Raw genomic sequence first — 18929 nt, forward strand, 5'->3', positions numbered from 1 at the left:
AGAGACTAACCAATTTATTTGAGCATAAGCTTTTGTGAGCTACAGCTCACTTCATCGGATGCATTCAAATATTCCACAAATCCAGCTGCTTTTTCACCATACCATTACTGCCTCCAATGGTTGATCTATATCAGGTTCTATTTTCTTCATTTCCTCTTGGCACCAGAAAGTTCTCAGAGAAGATAAGCAGTTTATCCCATATTTATTTCTTGTCAGATTTCCAAAGTCAAACTTCCCAAGCCTTTTAAAAATAAAGTAAAATGATGAACCAAAAACTGACTATTCTTGCAAAATGAGAAATGCAATTTGTTTGCACAGTGTTCAATACCATGAGGCCTTAACACCCTGTTTGGAGGTCCCTAGGTACCACGCTAGAAAATTTTTAGGTAAGATGGGAAACCTGTTTTGCTGACCAACATGGAAGAATAGTTGCCCCTTACCATAACAAGGTAGGACAGACCCATAAGCTTAACTACTTTAGCAGTTTTAAGATTCTGGTTAAAAGATTTCTTAAAACCTCAACTATAGGACATCTTTACTACTAAGCCACCGTCAGGGGTAATAGAAGCCATATCTACTCTACAAACCATGGTCAATGCAAATAACATTAGCATACAGCGATCAAAGTTTGTAGATCACTTGGGCACATACAGACCTGGCTGCTTGCACTGGTGCTGGGCACACAACAGGAGTACTTGTGTCTATGCAGAAGAGCTGTGCACCAGGGGTAGATACCCAGTGTGCCACATACCATTATCTGGTGCAATTCTTTTTGGGAAGTTCTTGGAATGTGTTGGATAAAAATGAGTTGCCCAGAGATCTCTGGAACCTAGGCATCAAGTTCCCAGCATGCAACTTTCTCCATCCCATAAAGCCATCCATATCCCATAATTTTCATGCATCTTTGAAAAAAATTCCACAAACCCATGCAGCACTTTTCCATCTCCACTATCTCTGACAGAGCCTGCAGTATTTTCCTGCAGGTCTGCAAATGCAGGAAGATCATGTGTCCTGTATTTGCAACGTTCATAAAAATAATGCAACCATGGGGGACATGACAATTTCTTCAAGGACAGTCTGCCAAGGAATATAGCAAAAAAACAGTTTAAGGACTTTTGAGGGCATTCCCAGAGCAGCTGCAGATGGTGCATTGCTGCTTCTGGGCCCAAGAAAGTAGCATGGATTGGTGGGCTTGCATTGCAATGCAGATTTAGAACGAGAAGCAGCTGCAGAACTTTTGGATGCAAGAAGCCACATTCCTCCATCTGTGTGCCCAGGTTGCCCTAGCCCTCCAGCACAAGGACAGCAGAACGAGAGCAGTGTTGTCATGCGAGCGCATAGGGCTACGCAGGACTGTGACTCTCAGCAACATGCAAGAATAGCAGATGGATTTGCAATAATGGGGTTCCTGAACGGCAGTGGGGCAATAGATAAGCATGCACATCCCTCTTTTGGAACCAACTCATCTTGCCACAGAGTACATCAACAGAAAAGGATACTTTTCCATGTTCATGCAAAGCACTGGATCATGCGACCTTTTTCCTGTCCTCTTTCCTTATGCATGCATTCTGCAATATTTGTTCTGAACTAATAATGATTATTTGAGTCTCCAAAAATAGAACTTTGACTGGCAAAAACAGTGCAGAAAAACAATATGCAAAATAACCATAGGCAATATTATTCTAGTTTAATAAATTAACAGGGTGAAATTTTAAAACTGGAAGGGGAACAAACATTTATGTCGATCTGAGTGCACAAAAGTAGTCTGTTGTGGCTACATATGCACCAACTGTGGTACACACAGGTCAGTGTATGTGAAACTGGTTTTCCTTCCTGTCTCCCAGCATGGAGTGCTCAAGCTAAGAATGCAGCCCACGATGCCACTAGGAATATTACAGGGGTGTAGTAAGCAGCAATTATGGAGTTCTCCAAGGACTGCAAAGGGTCAAGAGTTTGGGGGTTTTGGACCCAACCAAGGTTTGCAGCATTTGGGTTTGCTGTCTGAGAAAGTGGTGCATTTCCCTCTCCTGGGACTCTTGGGCCTTTTTCCTGTCCTCTTTCCTTATCCATGCTGTTGGTCATATTAGCCCTTCAAACCTTTTGTTCATGGTCCAGTGCAACACTGGCATGCAGGATCTCACAGAACATGTCCTGCCTAGTCCTCTTTCTCATCCTCATCAGGGTTAGATGTTCTGTGGATGTCAAGGAGGCACAAGACAGGCATCCCAGGGGCTGCTGATAAAAACAGACAGACATGCCACTGGATTTACAATCCCAATGGAAAAGGTAAGATACATTTCAAGATACCCTTTCCTTATTCCCATAGGCACTTCTAATAAAAAAAGCTTATTGACACTTCAGCTTTGGTGCGCCTTGGCTCAGCATTGCCCTCCATCTCCAACCATGGTGAGTGTGGCCCACCAGTGGCAAGGGTAGAAAGATTTTTGGTTGCACAAAGCTATACAATTTCACTTCCTGTTCCATGGGAAAGAATATAGGGCAATGGCCCTGAATACTGGCATTATTTTCACAGGCAGTGGGGATTTTAGCTGATCTCTCTCTTCCCTAAGGATCATAAAGTCACAGAGAATACAGCTGCTACCAGCAACCTAAAGCTGCCTGGGCCTGTATATCACTAATTTGTTTACAGGAATGGTGCCAGCCGAACTCACCACAGAATGGCATGGGAAAGTGTCCTATTGTGGAGGAAGAAAGAATAAAGTCATCCCTCGAAACTCTTGAGAGAGGATTTATGCCTGGAGGAATTGTGCACCACTGAGCACATGCTGAATTCATGTGTCCTGCAGATGTGGATGAGGGGTAGGTTGCAGCTGAGTGTGGGGTGTAGGGAGACATGGGGATGGGAGCAGATGTGCCTGAATAATTGGGAGAGTCTAGGAGTCAGCCAGGGTCTACATGGGGGAGGCTCCCTAACAATCCCTCCCCTCCACCTGTCCTGTCCCCCCCAAGCTCCTGTTCCATACTATCCCCACCCACACCCAGTCCTCCAGGTTCACTCCCAGGCTCCTTCCCAGCAATTACTTCACTCTCGCTCAGCTCCTCTATTACCCCTGACTCCCGTAAGCCTTTGCACTGCTTCTGAGGGGTGCAGGAAATATGGTTCTGTACTGTAGTTTGAATGAATTACTCAAAGTTCTGTACTAATATATTAATATCTGTCAAAAACCATTTCTTGAATCTTTTTTTGTTGTCTGTATTGTTACAGACATATCTGCAGGTATTTTGAAAAGTTACCAAAATAATTGAAACTGACATGATTATATTGTTATTTTGACAAATAAAATATGCAGAATTTTAAAATATTGTGCACAGAATTTTAAATGATTGGTGCAAAATCCCCCCCGGAGTAAGGGATTGCAGAGTATCTTTCAGGAGGATAAGAGGGACGTCCCAATGTATGTTAAAGTGCTCCACGTGCCTCCCTCCCCACAACCCAACAGGGGAATGAAAAGCAGATGCCAAATCTACCTCTTCTATACCTCTCTCTCTCTCCCCTCTCAAGCATGTAAAATCATGAAAAGTTTACACCTGTTTCTTGTTAATTCGGGGACAGGATGGGCATCATCTTTAAATTTAAATATTGTAAGAAAAAACTGCATGCACATACTTACCCAAGTTCCCTTCCCCTTCATTAGGCTCATCTGCGCTTGTCTGGCGGGACTGGCGAGACTGTGGCAAAGTCTCAAATAGATCTTGACTGGCAGCATGGAATTCCCGGCTACATCCCCCTTCTGCCCCCATTCACAGCAGGGGTGTCTTGGGCTTGTCAGTTGGGGCACTGATGGGGTCTCCATCACATATGACATGAAGTTAGTTGCAAAAGAGATCTGCAGGGCAGCACTAGATCTATTGGTGGTCTTCCTGACCTTGTGGTATCCCCGGCTAAGTTCCGCTGCTTTCAGGCAGCACTGCTGCTGATCCCACCATATCCCCTTTCCTTCTTCCCCTGTGCAATCTGCTTGTGGATGTCCACATTTCTACAGCTAATCCTCTTTGCCCCACAACCCCAGGAGATCCAATTCCTCCTATGTTCTCCAGGCAGGAGTACATGGAGCTGGCATAGTTGTTGAGCACTTGCCTACAACAAGGGTAAGCTGCTAGGTGTGCTAGCCAAGGTGGACAATGAGGAAAAGGCATTTCAAAAACACAAAGGGGAGGTGGTTTCTGGTCTCTGTGACCTCTGCACTGTGGACTTTACAATTGTGACCAAAGCAGTCACAATCACAAGGAATGGGACAGCTGCCGGAGGACTGTTTGGGCTGCAGGTCATGCAGTATCTACACTACAGTTAGGTTGACATTAATCACCTTACGTCAACCTATTTGTGCATGATCTGCCCTCCAGATTTTGCTTAGATTTGTCTTGGACTGATTCAAGTACCCTCTTACGAGGCAACCCCTCCCCCCCCCCCCCACACACACACAACTCCCTGAACAGCGTAGATCCATGGTCGACCTACTGAAGTCAATGAAGTGAGAGTGTAGATACTGCATGACCTGTGTCAGCCCAAACAGTCCTCCGGCAGCTGTCCCATTCCTTGTGATTGTGACTGCTTTGGTCACAATTGTAAAGTCCACAGCGCAGAGGTCACAGAGACCAGAAACCACCTCCCCTTTGTGTTTTTGAAATGCCTTTTCCTCATTGTCCACCTTGGCTAGCACACCTAGCCTAGACCTAGACCGGCCCAATTAGAGACGTGATGAAAAACTGGCAATTAGCAAGTATATTTTCCTCTTATCACTCCGAGTCAGTCTGAATTGAACTCCCAAAACACCTATGATAGATCTTATTACTATCAAATCACTGCACACAAATTCCACCTCCTAAAGATAAGCTAAATGTACAGACAAATGTTTTGTTGTAGCAGCAAGAATGTATGAAGGGATGTCTACATTGCAGATCTGCAAGCCCTGGTAGATGTATGGGCTCTTCCCAGGATGCAGTCAGATCTCTAGTGGAATACACTTGTGTTGTGCGGAAGGGAGGGAAATTACCTAGCTGTCATATAGACAACAACATTCATCCATCTGTAAATAGAAGACTTCTGATTACAGGTTAAGCAGGTTGGTCACACATTTGGTTATCTAGATTACTTATGCAGAGTCTAAGCACAGGTGCAGAAGCTTTTCTTTATGTTTCCAAAGAATTTTAAGAACCTTAGATGACAGGCATTTTAGAAGTGCCAAGTATCTGTTCTCTCATTCTTTTGGAGGCAGTTCTTCCATCAAAATGTTCCCCAAGCTGAGTTGTTGAGGAAGGAATCTTAGAGAAGCAAGAAGTGACTCAACACCAGTTCTTTGGATGCATATTAAGTAGTAAGCACCTTCCCCAACTCTGGCTGAACAGAATTAAGAATCTGAAAGACAAGCGAAAAAAAACAAGCCGTCTCTACTTTATTAATGAGAGCTCTACTAAAATCTTACCAATTTAAAGCTAATGTCAAATAATTAACAAAGCTTTTCTCAGATGGTCAGAGCTACGTCAGTTGTTGGGAGACCAGAAGTTTATTGGAGGCTGGTGTCCAGGACTTAAAGAAAAAGTTATCGGCTGGTACCCATTCCCCTCAAAATGGAAATAAAAGGTTCTGGTAATATCAAGCTGTAAAAACAGAGCTGATATGTATGGTATCCATTTATAGATGCAAAAAAGTTTTTTTACTATTGTGACTGATATTTTCAATTCCCGCTGCCTGTACTGTATCTATTAAGGATCATGTGTATCAGTCTCAGAACTCAGACACAAACTAATTTCACTTAAGAAAAAAATGATAGATTAACTCTTACAACAGATTCTTAACTGTGAATTTCTTGTGTGATGGAAAAGAGTCCATCTTTGTGTTTCATACCTTTAACATTACAATGGGAAGATGCTCCTTGGGTACTGTATGCTATTAATGTGTGTGTGCAATTTATGACAAGTTTTAATCTATTTTAGCTGTAGCTAAAAGTTTGATAAGGAGAATGAAATTATTAATCAAAATCATGTGTCTGCATCCTATGGATGTTATCACCCGGCCTCATGAACAAGTGCCTAAAAAGAAATGCCTTACATGAGTTTCTAAAGAGCAGGCATCACAGCTTTGCAAAATAAAAAACCCATTCTGTACTACAGACAGCCTGCAAAAGGAAAGGTTTGTGTCTTTTTCTTCTTCTTCAGGATATATAAAAAGGTAGCTAAACAAATCCACTGTGTCACTTTTCTATTCACCGTTCTACTAAATCACAGCCCCCAATTACTTTATTTAAAATGAAAAATATTGAGCGACAACCAACTCAGAGTACTCAGGTTATAAACCATGTTCTGAACAAGCGCATCTCCTGTACTTACCTATTTCACACCAGATGACTAAGATCGTCTCGTGTTACAGTAAGAAAACAATTTCTGACACCAAACAGTAAATGTTACTAACCACATAGAGATTGTCACAATACAACAGAAGAGTCTAAGGCCAGTCAATTATAAGAATGTTTGAATATTTATAAGTTACACTCAATCTATATTAAACCCTGTTTTTCAAAATATAACCAGAACAAAAGCACAACAATTCTGTAGTGTACCAAGTGTATATTTCAATTTACTGTATGCAATCTAACAACAAATTTGGTCATAATTTACCAGATATACATAAATGATTTAAGTAGTAAAAGGAGATTCAGTTTCAAGAGAATAAGTTCATACCTTGAGAAAAAAGTAAAATACATTAAGAATGTAAAGCCAGGTCCAGTTTCTAAGCATTAAGTGAGCTGTATTCTAATAAAGCAGATTTAGGTGAATTTCATATATATGTGTGTCTATATATGTATATGTATGTATGTGTGTATATATATATATATACACACACACACACACAGACAGATCTACCAATTGTAAACTATGGTTTTAAGGGGATAAATGGGATGGAAAAAATCTTTATGCTATACTTACATATTCACAAAGCAGAACATTACTTTTAACGTTTAAAATACTTTTTCATAGGATCTTTGCCCAACTAATTTCTACTTTGGACCCCACCAGAATTACACATTTCAGTCTAGAACAATGAGAATAAGATGTATTCTTCAGTTTAAAAAAAGCAAAACACAAAAACTAGTCATCTGTCAGGTTTATAGTGCTGTGGAAACTACCCATGAAACAACTGGATGATTAAAAAAAATGCATTTTAATACGCATATAACTGTAGTTCAACTTATCTCAGTTTCCTCCAGCAGAAACAATGTCTAACATTAAATCACTGTTCTACTGAAATAAACGGACAACAGTAAAGCTTGTCTCTTTAAATACATACCAACTTTGATCAGATGGAGCACCATTAAGATTCTGTCCATCAAAGCATAGTTCCAAGTTTTCCACACAACTAGCATAATTTAGTTACCTGATATAAAATAGGAAAATATACTTATTTTAAAATTAAAACAAAAGCTGAAAATATGGGGACCCTCAATTTTTTAATACAGTACAGTCACACTGGCCTAGCTATGTGTTATGATAAATGCTGTGCATATTTATTCATTGTGACATAGTATTACATCAAATGCAGTGTCCAATGATCAGCTAATTCATTAGGCTAGATGAAGCGAAGGAGTTTAACCTAAAGGTGCAATACCCTCCCCTCCCTCAGAAAGGAGCCTGAAATCATTGGTACAGTATCACAAGTTTAGAAAAAAAGTCCATGGCTACAAAAATTCAAGTTTCAATGCCTCCTCAAAAACTGAAGTAAAGAGTGTGGGGAGTGGAGCATTCTAAATGGTGAACTCAAATGAATATCACTTTGCTTTTGGTTTGGTTTTGTTTTTTAAAAACGTTCGATCAAATTAAGCCGCCAAGTTAAACATAATTTAACATTAAACACTAGAAACACCCCAGAAAAATACAAAAGAATTAAAAAAATTAGATCATTTGTGTTCATTTTAATGAATAACAATGGACACAACAGCTAGTGTCTAAATTCATACTGCATAACAAAACTAGCCAAAAGCAGACATTAATCGTAAATTAACAAAGTCAGATGTCATAATATTTCTATGACACACTTTCTCCATTTTGGGGATACTTTAAGCTTTGTGTTGGACTGAGGTATACACTGGAGGAAAAAAGATGGTCAACAGGGAATGCTGCCAACAAAAAGATACCTAAAACAGGCAGCAAGCATTTAATATAGTAAAATTTTTTAAGTCACAAGGAAAAAGTTACTCATACTTGAATCACAATCTTCCCAGTATTATTAATCATTTTTCCTTGTGTGATTATTCTGCATTTGTTGAAAGAGAAATAGCTTTCTTGCAAATTCAAAATTGTCAAGAAATCAAGTCAGTAAATTAATGCCAATACTATCTTCTCCAGCGCTTGTCACCTACACCACAGGCTGGCTTAAAGCCAACCAATATAAGTCAATTTCATTAGCATGTTGATATTACCTGTACTGCATATTTAAGTTACTGAGGAGTTTAGACCATTAAGGGTAAGGGGGAGGCAAGAGTGGTGTGGCAAAGCCCTATTTTTGGAAATAAGAGCCACTAGCCCAAATTAGCCTCACTGGTTCACTGAAACTATGATTGGATTTGGGGAAGCTGTCATGTATTTCCATAACAAGATTGTAATTTTCTTCATTCATGTTGAAGGATACATGAATGCGTAACATAATAAGTACAGTTACCATGTTTGAATAGGACCCAAGTAGCTATATCCTATAAATAATAAAAAATACATTTTCTTTTGATAACTGACTAGATGTGAGGACTCTGTATAATTCAACCAAATGGTTGTATGCTGTACAGTCCTGTGCAAATATCATAAAAAATTTAATAATCCTTTTTTGCTATAAGGCTTTGACCCTACAGTTTTCACAGCAACATAACTACCATCCAGCCTGTACCATATTTTGCAAGCCTTCAGTCCAAGAACTCAAATTGTCAATCTACAGTGTCCAACTGCAGCATCCTTAAGCAGTACACCCTCAGTCATCTAAAGGCATACAGACTTCCCCAGATTCATCCCATCGAGACTGGTCATTCTGTTCTTCTACATCATCAACTAACTCTTCATCGGCTTCTCCGACTTCATTTTCCTCATACTCTTCATCCCTAGGGAAGTCTGTGTCCTGCACCTGGTCAACTCCCTCTTGCCCTCCTGGTTGAGATTTATCTGCACAGTCTACACACACTCCGTAGCGTCGAGATCCATGTCTTATTCCAACACTGGCTGCTAGCATGAAGATCTTCTTACACACCATACACTTGTACTTTTTATCCTTTTTATGCACCTGAACAGGAAGAGAAATGTTATTTAGAAGAAAATCACATTTGCAATATTTCGAAAAAACTGCTGAATTTGCATGAATTGTTTGAGGTCAGTTCATGTTTTGAGGTCATCAAAAGAGTTTTTGATACAAACTTTGCTAGCCAAAGGCTGAGAGGGGAGACAAAAGGGCCTCTGAAGGTTGAAAGGCAATATTTTCACTGCCTTAACTGTTGCCTGCCTACAGATTAAGCAGCTGGCTTGGATCAGACTGGCATGATTTTTGTCAGTTTCACTGCTGTATAGAGTTTTGTATAGACACTTGGGAAAAAAAGACCCTCTACCTGGTGAGAAAACCTGGATTTGTGCTGGAAATGGCCCAACCTGATGATCACTTTAGATAAGCTATTACCAGCAGGACAGTGGGGTGGGAGGAGGTATTGTTTCATGGTCTCTGTGTGTATATAAAGTCTGCTGGAGTTTCCACGGTATGCATCCGATGAAGTGAGCTGTAGCTCACAAAAGCTTATGCTCAAATAAATTGGTTAGTCTCTAAGGTGCCACAAGTACTCCTTTTCTTTTTATAAGAAGAATGTTTTTTGTTTAGCTTAAATGCCTTCCTACGCAACACAATGTAAACAGTAAAAAGTCAGTCTTATATTGGAATACAAGTGTGCTCACAGGAGGTTATACTGGTGTAACTGTTTAAATTCTCAGATTATACTGAAAAAGTTTCCTCTGTAGACAAGAATGAAACTGGTACTCAGTTTAAGGCAATGAAGGATGATGAAAAAATAAAAATCCATGCAGATGATTAGTGATTCTACGCATGCGTAGAATCAGTATAGTTCTCAGAAGCAATAGATTTTCATAGTTCAGACTCACTCGGATATTGTCCCATACCTAGTGCAACAAAACCCATTCCTCAAATGAAAATTTACTTACTAATAGAAACAGCTGCTCACTGCAGTTAAAGTCTCGAGTGGTACTGAAACTACACTACCACAGAACAGTTATAACTTGGTATATATTACTAATACAACGTGTTCTCTTTTACTCTGAGCTCAGACTGAGGCAGTAGGCAGCAGTACTGTGTACCAGCACCTCTTTCCTGTTGCTTTCTTGTTCCCCAGAATTTTTGCTTTGCTTTAATTTTTAAAAAAGTTAAGGCTCTACGTGCAATGGTTGTTGAAATAAACTTCGTTGGCTTTTAACACGTTAACAGATCCAGTGATGTTGGCAGAGATTTTTCCCTCAGAGATACTAGCACCCACTGAAATGAATGGGGCAGCTAACTCAGATGCTCAATGACAATACTTTAAATAATTGATATTGCTAACAGCTTCATTGCTCACAGAAGCATACATGAGAAAGGAGAGGGAGGACAATATCAGGAAGGTTTACACAGGGCACTGAGTGTGACATCTCATTTAGAAACCTTGAATGAACAGACTCTATAATGTAGCCATTTTCCCTTCCCTGACTCAAGAAGCAGCCAAGTCCAACGAGCCTAGCAGAATGTGTCTTTCCTGCCTTTTCAAAGGCGAGCCAAATTCAAGAAGCCCAACAGGGCTTATGGGCTTGAGCTTCCCCTCAGTGAGGCCCAAACAACCCAGTGGAGCTTGTGGATGTATTTGGATAACAGAGGGGGCCAAGCCCAAGTCACCCACAGAAGTTGCAGATGTTCAAAATGCAATCACACAATCTTCCGCAGTGGTGTCTCATGAGGGTACTACTTTAGAAAAATACCACCATCTTTTTTGCTACCAATTTCACCCGCCTTTATTGCTTCCCTAAAGCTGAAATGTTAGTGCACCTAGGATTTATACAACCCAAGAATTAAAATGAAACTTCATCTGTCTCATCACTTGTAAACTACATAGAAAATACCTATCGAAATGCCTAGAATATAAACACATCTCTGGCTTCTCACATAATCACAGCACTTCAAGATAAGTTCTTATGACCATTTAGATACTCACTAACGTGCCATATGGGTGCATGTAACTGTTCAATGGCATTTTACATGGGATCAGTGTCAAAGGCAAGTTTTCATTTTCAGCATCAGGTTGGAAACACTGGTCGCCCCAACTTGGATTTTTAAAGTGCATAATACATCATCCCATCAGATGGCTTTGGAATGAACATACCTTCAACTTCACCAAGGCACTTGGGAGAAATTGATTAGTGAGTTGTTAGTTTGGGCAGAAAATGGTAAAGTAGTAATACAGAACGAAAGGATGTTATATTCAACTGCTGCCCTAACAAGGGAAGGTTTTTTCTGGTCTACTAAGCCTATAAAATGACGCATTTCTGCTCTTATTTTTCTGTCACTTCCTCAATCCTCCTAAAACATCTGCCCCAAAATACTCATGCCATCTCCACGGAATATCTTGGAACAAATTTCACTGACAATAGTGTGATTTCCAGATGGGAATTTAAAGAGAGATATAGTTGTCCTGGTACCAAGTAGACTCCAACTTGGTTACTTCATGGTAAAACAGACTATTCACATGTCAAATCTCTTATGAAACTGTTTTTATCAAAAAATTAAGAAATATTTGAGAGCTTTAAAGACAGAGAAAATGTTACTCACCAAGGAATGTCTTTTTACATGCTCTCTTCGAGTAAACAGCTTCCCACAGATGTCACAGCTAAAAGATCTCACCCCTGTATGAATGAGCAAGTGTCTCTTTAGTGTTCTTCTGTATTTGGCTACATAATTACAGTGTGGACACTTCAGTTTGTTCATGATTAGAGCAGATGAATCACCTAAAAAAAAAAAAAAGTCCCAGTGTTTAGTAACGAAACAAAATAAAACAAGACTATCATCTGATACATTCTAGTTCAGCTGAAACAGCAAAAGGCTTTTGCACCATATAAATGTCAAAATTACCCAGGTCAGAACAGTGCTTCCCTGGGGTCCACTGACACAGTAGACCCAGGAAGCAGAATTTGACTGAAGGTGCCTATCTAGTAAATATGGACACCTCAAAGTCTCATTCTCACAAAAAGATTCCAGAACCCAAGGACAGACCAATTCTTTGAAACTGAGGGGAAAAACCCTGTTTTTATTGGTTTATATAAAAATTTGTTAAAAATATGGAAGGTATTTTGGTTCATTATATTGATAGCAAGTTGTATTATAATTTTAGAATAATCAAAGTTACTTAACTTCATTAATTTACTTATGCATTGCCTCCATAGAACCTCATTTACCCTCCCTTCTTCCCCTTTAATTCAGAGCTCAGATACAGCTTCTAGAGGTAGTGAAGAACCGAGGTATCATCAGGAGGCAAGAGCTAGTTATTATACCCATGAGCCAGGGATGGTAGAGCTCAATGGCCATGCACAAACCCGAATTACAAGAAATGTTAAGATACTACACTACTATATGACAAAAGGAAAGGAATGGGTCCTATGACTATAGTGCAGTTGGACAGAGTAGAACTCAGAAACCATTATGGGGGATGGCTGTTCATATGTTCACCCAGGGAAGACAGGAACACAAGATACAGGCACATGGACCTAACTGCCACCAAAACTTTTAAAAGACGTTTTCTAAGTGCATGTGGCTATGCATAGGATGGATTCTGGGGAGCTGATGTCAGGAAGGAGAAAGCAAAGACTTGTGTGTGTCTAAACAGAAGGTACTACTGCTCCCTCTGGCAAAGAATTAATTCATTTGTACCATGGATTTTAAGTATTTGTAGTCTTCAAAAATTTGGCTTTCAATAGCTGAGCACTCACGTTTGCTGCATCTAACAGATCCGTAACGTTAACTAACTTATTTGAATTCTAGTCACCTTTAAGAAATCTTATCCCGGAACTGACTGAACCTGTACTTGTATGCTTCCAGGCAGAGATAGTCAATAGGTGGACTGCAGACCAAATTCAGACCGTCAGATGCTTTTAAATGGACCGCAAAATCTTTTTATTTACTTATTACCATTATTGTTATTGTAGTGTGAAAAATGTTTCTCTGGAATCAGGACCTTGACAAAAAATAAGTGACTATTCCTGCATCCAGGTATTGCATCTTTAAAAGGCAAAAAGACAGCCACTCAGAGTGCCATAAAAATCCCCAACAAAAATGATCAATTTAAAAATCTAATACTAATGTATAAGGCTATGATTTAGTCAGAGGTCACGGATTCTGTGACTTTACTGGACCTCTGACTTCTGCTTCAGCAGTCAGCAGCTGAAGCGGTGGCTGGAGGCAGGACTGTGCACCCCCGCCCAGCTGCAGCAGCTGGTAACTGCAAGCTGGATAGCTAGAATCAGGACCCTGCAGCCCCTGCCCTGTGGTTTGCGGAGAGTGGAGGGATTGCAGTCAGGCTGTGCGCCCCTGTCTTGCAGCCAGTTCTGGAGCAGGGGCTGCACATGCCACAGCCCCGTGGCAGGAGCTGCAGCAGGGGCTGTGCACCCTTGCCCCGCAGCATCGCAGAGCCCTGCCCGCCCTCCCTGCGGCCAGCTCCAGAGCTGGGGCTGTGCTTCCGCCGGGGGCTGCAGGCGGGAACTGTGTGCCCTTACCCCGCTGCGTCCCAGGACCATGTGCCACCCCGGTAGACCAGCTCCAGAGCTGGGGCTGCGCATCCCCCACTGCCCTCCAGCCCTGCGGCTTCCACCAGGGGCCACAGCCGGGGTTGCATACCCCATCACCATGGCGGGAGCTGCAGCGGGCACTGTGCGCCCCTGCCCCATGGTGTCCCGGGGCCATGCGCCCCTTCCTGGCTGTGGCCGCAGCTTGGGGAGGCTGCAGCTGGGGTCGTGCACCTGTCCCACAGCTGCGGCCATCTCCAGAGCAGGGAGCTGTACACCCCCCAGGCTGTGCCCTGCACTGCGGCTTCTGGGATGTCATTCTTCCCGCCCTCTCCCTGGACTCCATTCCTCCTCCCTATTTAGCCCTGTCCCCGGTTATTTTTAGTAAAGTCACGGATAGCTCACAGGCTTCATGAATTATTGTTTATTGCCCATGACTTTTACAAAAAAAAAAAGAAAGTGACAAAATCTTAACCTTACTTATGTATGCCCGCAAGGATGGGAGGGGGAGAGGCAGATACAAAACTTAAGCGTAACATTAAGACCCTGCTTGAAGTATTATGTTGAGGAAGTTTCTCCTAGTAGACAGAATACTGGACTGGGACTTGAGACCTGGGTTCTATTCACTGGCATGCTGGCAAGTGACCGTAGGCATGCCATTTCACCTCCTTTTGCCTCAGTTTCCCTACTTAGAAGGGTCAGTTATAATCATCCTTCCTTCATAAAGCACTTTGAGTTCTGATGAGGGATATAAGGGCTAGATATTACTACCCACTCCTGTATGTTCCTAAAATAGCTGCTTTATTGAGAAGGGGTGTCTTATTAAGATTACTTACATGACAGTGCTTCTTTGGATATTCTCAAAATCTTCAGAGAATTTGTCTACAGCTAACCCCTAGCTAGATCTATGTAGTCGGGGTGAATGGGGGGGCGGGGAGGGGAGATGTTACTCCCAGAAGGGCAAGACCACCCAAACAGGGGTCTCAAGAGAAGATGCTTTTAGCCATGCTGAAAGGAAATATGAATTGCACTAACCAAAACTTAGTATGTTAAGTGACAATTTTCAAAGTTAAGCATTATACATTTGAAGATCAAATCTATTTCATCTGTATGCTAATCCATCTATCCTAAATTGATGGTAAGAGCCTAATATTTCAAAAAAAGCCAAACTGGATATACTTTACTTTGGGAAAAGCTACTGTGACATTGTCAAAGAGGAAGTTTGCTATAACCCTAGGATTTTAAAAAATTTTCATAGAACAAGAATAAATTCAAGGAGGTCCAATGGTCTGTGCTATACAGAGGTCAGACTAGAGGACCACCGCTGTCCCTTCCGGCATTCTAATCTATACGATCATTAAATAGTACAAGAAACTGGACCCCCCCCAAACAAAGGGCTATGAAGGGGAAAAAAATATAACTTGCCATTTTCCCATGCTTCTTTTGGCCAAGATTCCGGCAACAGTCCATACTTGAAGTCATTTGAAGTACCCGGCAACAGTCCATACTTGAAGTCATTTGAAGTACCCGGCAACAGTCCATACTTGAAGTCATTTGAAGTACCTGTTACAAGTAATGTTCTTTTCACTTGATTTATACAAAATTCTATAGAAGAGAACTCTCTAAACAGTTATATTTTTAAACAAACTTTTCAAAAAGCTTTATGACTAAGAACCTATTTAACTTGTGATATTGGGCAAACTGCAGATTCTGCAATATTAGGCTTCCCTGCAATTTTGACAGCGGGCACCCGCATTCTCAGCCCTGAGTGGCTGACAGCAGAAAATTGCTGAAAAGTAATAATGACTTTATTACTGCAAATAATAAGGTCCATTATTACTTTTCCACAGTTTTCCATAGCTTGTCTGCAACTCAGCCACAATTTTTTTTTTAAACCACACAGTTCAGAATTCAAATAAGGCCTTATTTATGCATTGATTACTCTGATAGTCCCTTATAAGTAAACATTAACTAAGAATCTTACATTTTGGTGAAATTAGACTACAGCCCTGAGCAATTTTATCCTCTCCATGCTTGGAGATTCTGCAAAAACATTTTTCATGCCACAAAAACCCTGAAGGATCAAGTTTTACTGTATGTATAGAGCCCTACGCAAATACAAATTTATATCCATGGATATAAATCGGTATCTGTGGAACTGCAGGGGTGAAAGGAGCAGAACGCGTGTCTGCCACTCCCAGGAGCCAGCTCCCCGCACTGACAGCTCCTCCAGTGCAGCTGCACTGCCCCCAAAGAGGGGGCAGGGCTGGGGCCAGTACAGCTATGCTAGAGGAGCTGCCGGCATGGGGCACTGGCTCCTGGAAGCAGCGGCCCCACATTTTGTTCCTTTCATCACTGCAGTTCCTGGGAGAGCCCTGCGGTTCCGCGGATACTGATTTAGATCTGTGAATATAAGTTTGTATCTGTGTGGGGCTGGCTTTATGTATGTAGGTCCTCATTCCCCCACTTTTTGCCCTCTTATTTTTTCTGTTTTTGTATGCCAGCAAACCCTTAGTGTAAACTCCCACTAGTGTAAAGTTGTTCTGCTGACATGGCTACACAATCTCTCTCAATGACATTAGCTATCCTGACAAATACTCTGACAGCACCGTTGCATCTACATAAGCAGTTTTGCTAACACACCAATGGCGAGCAGAAAGCATAATTTTCTCCTCATTCCCAGCCAATATAGCTATGCTGGCAAAACTGTGTAATGCAGACCATGCCTTATACCGGTAGAAAGGTGATTTAAACAGGTGTAACTCATTTCTGTAAGTCTACTGTGATAAGTGCATGTATTTGCACTGTAACTACATACGTACCAGGGATTGTACGGCCTTAATTACACCCAGTTTCAAACATACTTAAAGCAGTACAAAAAACTGATCAGCCCTTTGTCCCATTCAGTCTCTGTAAATTTGTATGTTTGTGAAAAGTTGCACAAGGAATTTTTTTTTTTTTATAAAAGTCAAATTTAAAGGAACAGTCTACTTAACACACACACTTATTTGAATTTCATCCTATTGTCATACTACTTAGTAAGTAAACAAACAGACCTCTCACTGTCCCATTTTTGTTGGTTTGTCAGTATTTTGTGTGCAATTAGTGCCAAGGCTTCCCTAGCCAATGAGTTTCCACTTTTTCTTATGTCTATTATATAGCAACAGGAGACTAGTTTTAAAAAAGCTGATTAAATCCACCCACCCACCCAACGAGAGATCCAGGAGTAAGTGTAGAAGCTGAAGATTGTAGTCATTAAGAATGGTTAAAACTTTTAAAGTCCTATCTCCCTTTAAAAATGTTATAAATAAGGAGCCGTTCTGTTGAACCTCAATGAGGACTGCAATTCTATTTTTGGTTTCTAAATCTAAACCCTCCCCATACATACACAAACACCATACACCTAGTATCTACAGAACGTGTAGGAGAAAGCCTTGAAATACAGTCTCCATCACATTTTATGCACTTTGTATCATTCTTCTCGTCCCCCATTCAATTAATGTTGTCTCCCTCTCCTCGCTTGACTTCTTAGGTTTTTGTTTTATTCTTCTTCTAGCTACCAATGATGAAAAAAATACATTTAGAAACCACCATGCCCAGAACCATATATTGTGGTGATCCCCCAGCAATTAACTGGGTACAGGTCCCTTATCTATTTTGTTTTATTTTGTTGTTTGTCAGGCATAAAGAGAACAAATCTTTTATCAAAGGCATATCACGTTGGCATTGGCAGCATTACACGCCATTCTGATACACAAGAACATGTGTTTTAGACTGAATTCTGATGGGCAGCCACATCATTCCTACCCTTCTCCTGTGTCTGTTCTTCATTGGTGATGGGTGTTTTAAATCTGGAGGTTTGTAAACCTGTCCTACCCTCTTTTGTTGGGGGTTAAGTCCTGAGCAGGATGGGAGTAGCTATATCTGCACTTTTGTAAATTCCAGCTAACAAATCCATTTGCAGGTAAGGAGTGCACATGATATAAGAAGTTATGCCATGCTTTGACAGTGCTACAGCAGAAGCAGGAGTGACAGTATACTTCCTTTCTGCTGGGCAAGGTATGTGCAGAAGTATCCAGCGTACATTAATTTTTCACTACTATTGTTGAGGAGATTTTCACTCTACATCAGATTGTATGCATCAGTTTTACTCTGCTGCTTAAATAGCATTATGGATTATGGTTGGCAGTGGTAACTGCATGGGAAGACAGCTCAAAGGGAGCCCAAATGAAGTTAACAGGTGTCTGAAAAAACTGTCACGCAGTTGGGTAGCCAGCTACAGTCCATGTGGGATCATTCATGCAACTGACCTCAGCAGCTCAGTCTCAGTGATCACAAAGCCTCAGATCCCAATGAGTAAACAGGAAATTTTTCTCCCTCTCCCCACAGGCTTTGTTCCAAGGTTATTGGTTTTTATTTTTTTGGCTTTTGGGGGGTGGAGGGGAAGAGGGAGAGAAGAGGAGAATTCCAATATTTTAGCTCTCATGCCTGGTTGTTGGAGGGGAGGAAGTGACAACGTAACTTTCCTTTGATTCCTGGGAGCTGGGTGGAGAAAGAATGGGGGGGGAGGGAGTTCCTTTGTGCCAGCAATGCCCCTCTGCCATGTACATTGGCCAAACCAGACAGTCTCTATGCAAAAGAATAAATGGACACAAATCAGACATCAAGAATTATAACATTCAAAAACCCAGTAGGAGCACACTTCAATCTCCCTGGACACTCAGCAACAGACTTAAAAGTGGCAATTCTTAAAAAACAAACAAACAAAAAAAACCTTCAAAAACAGACTCCAATGAGAAACTACAGAACTTTGGAATTAATTTGCAAACCGGACACCATCAAATTAGGCCTGAATAAAGACTGGGAGTGGACAGGTCACTACAGAAACTGATTTCTCCCTGCTGATACTCACATCTTGTCCTCAACTGTTTGAAATGGGCCACTTTGATTACACTGGCCTCATTAGCACTACAAAAGCTATTTTTCCTCCCTTGGTATTCACCCCCTCTTGTCAACTGTTGAGACTAGCTCACTTCCACCTTAACTGAATTGGCTCGTTAGCACTGACCCCCCACTTGGTAAGGCAACTCCCATCTTTTCACTTGCTGTGTATTTATACCTGCCTACTGTAT

At 41.2% G+C, this 18929-nt stretch overlaps 1 protein-coding gene across 1 annotated transcript in view; it reads right to left on the reverse strand.

Moving 5' to 3' along the window:
• Positions 1 to 6302: 6302 nt before the first annotated feature.
• Positions 6303 to 18929, reverse strand: part of ZBTB10 (zinc finger and BTB domain containing 10) — a 35599-nt gene continuing 22972 nt past the window's right edge. The window contains exons 3-5 of the mRNA XM_084621269.1: positions 15223 to 15360; positions 11852 to 12027; positions 6303 to 9280 (exon numbers count right to left, since the gene is read on the reverse strand). Of these exons, the coding sequence (XP_084477395.1) occupies positions 8975 to 9280; positions 11852 to 12027; positions 15223 to 15360 (620 nt within the window). The 3' untranslated portion in view covers positions 6303 to 8974. The remainder of the gene's footprint in view (positions 9281 to 11851; positions 12028 to 15222; positions 15361 to 18929) is intronic.

The sequence above is a fragment of the Lepidochelys olivacea genome, assembly GCF_965140295.1.
Source record: "Lepidochelys olivacea isolate rLepOli2 genome assembly, chromosome: 2".
NCBI classification, from domain to species: Eukaryota; Metazoa; Chordata; order Testudines; family Cheloniidae; genus Lepidochelys; species Lepidochelys olivacea.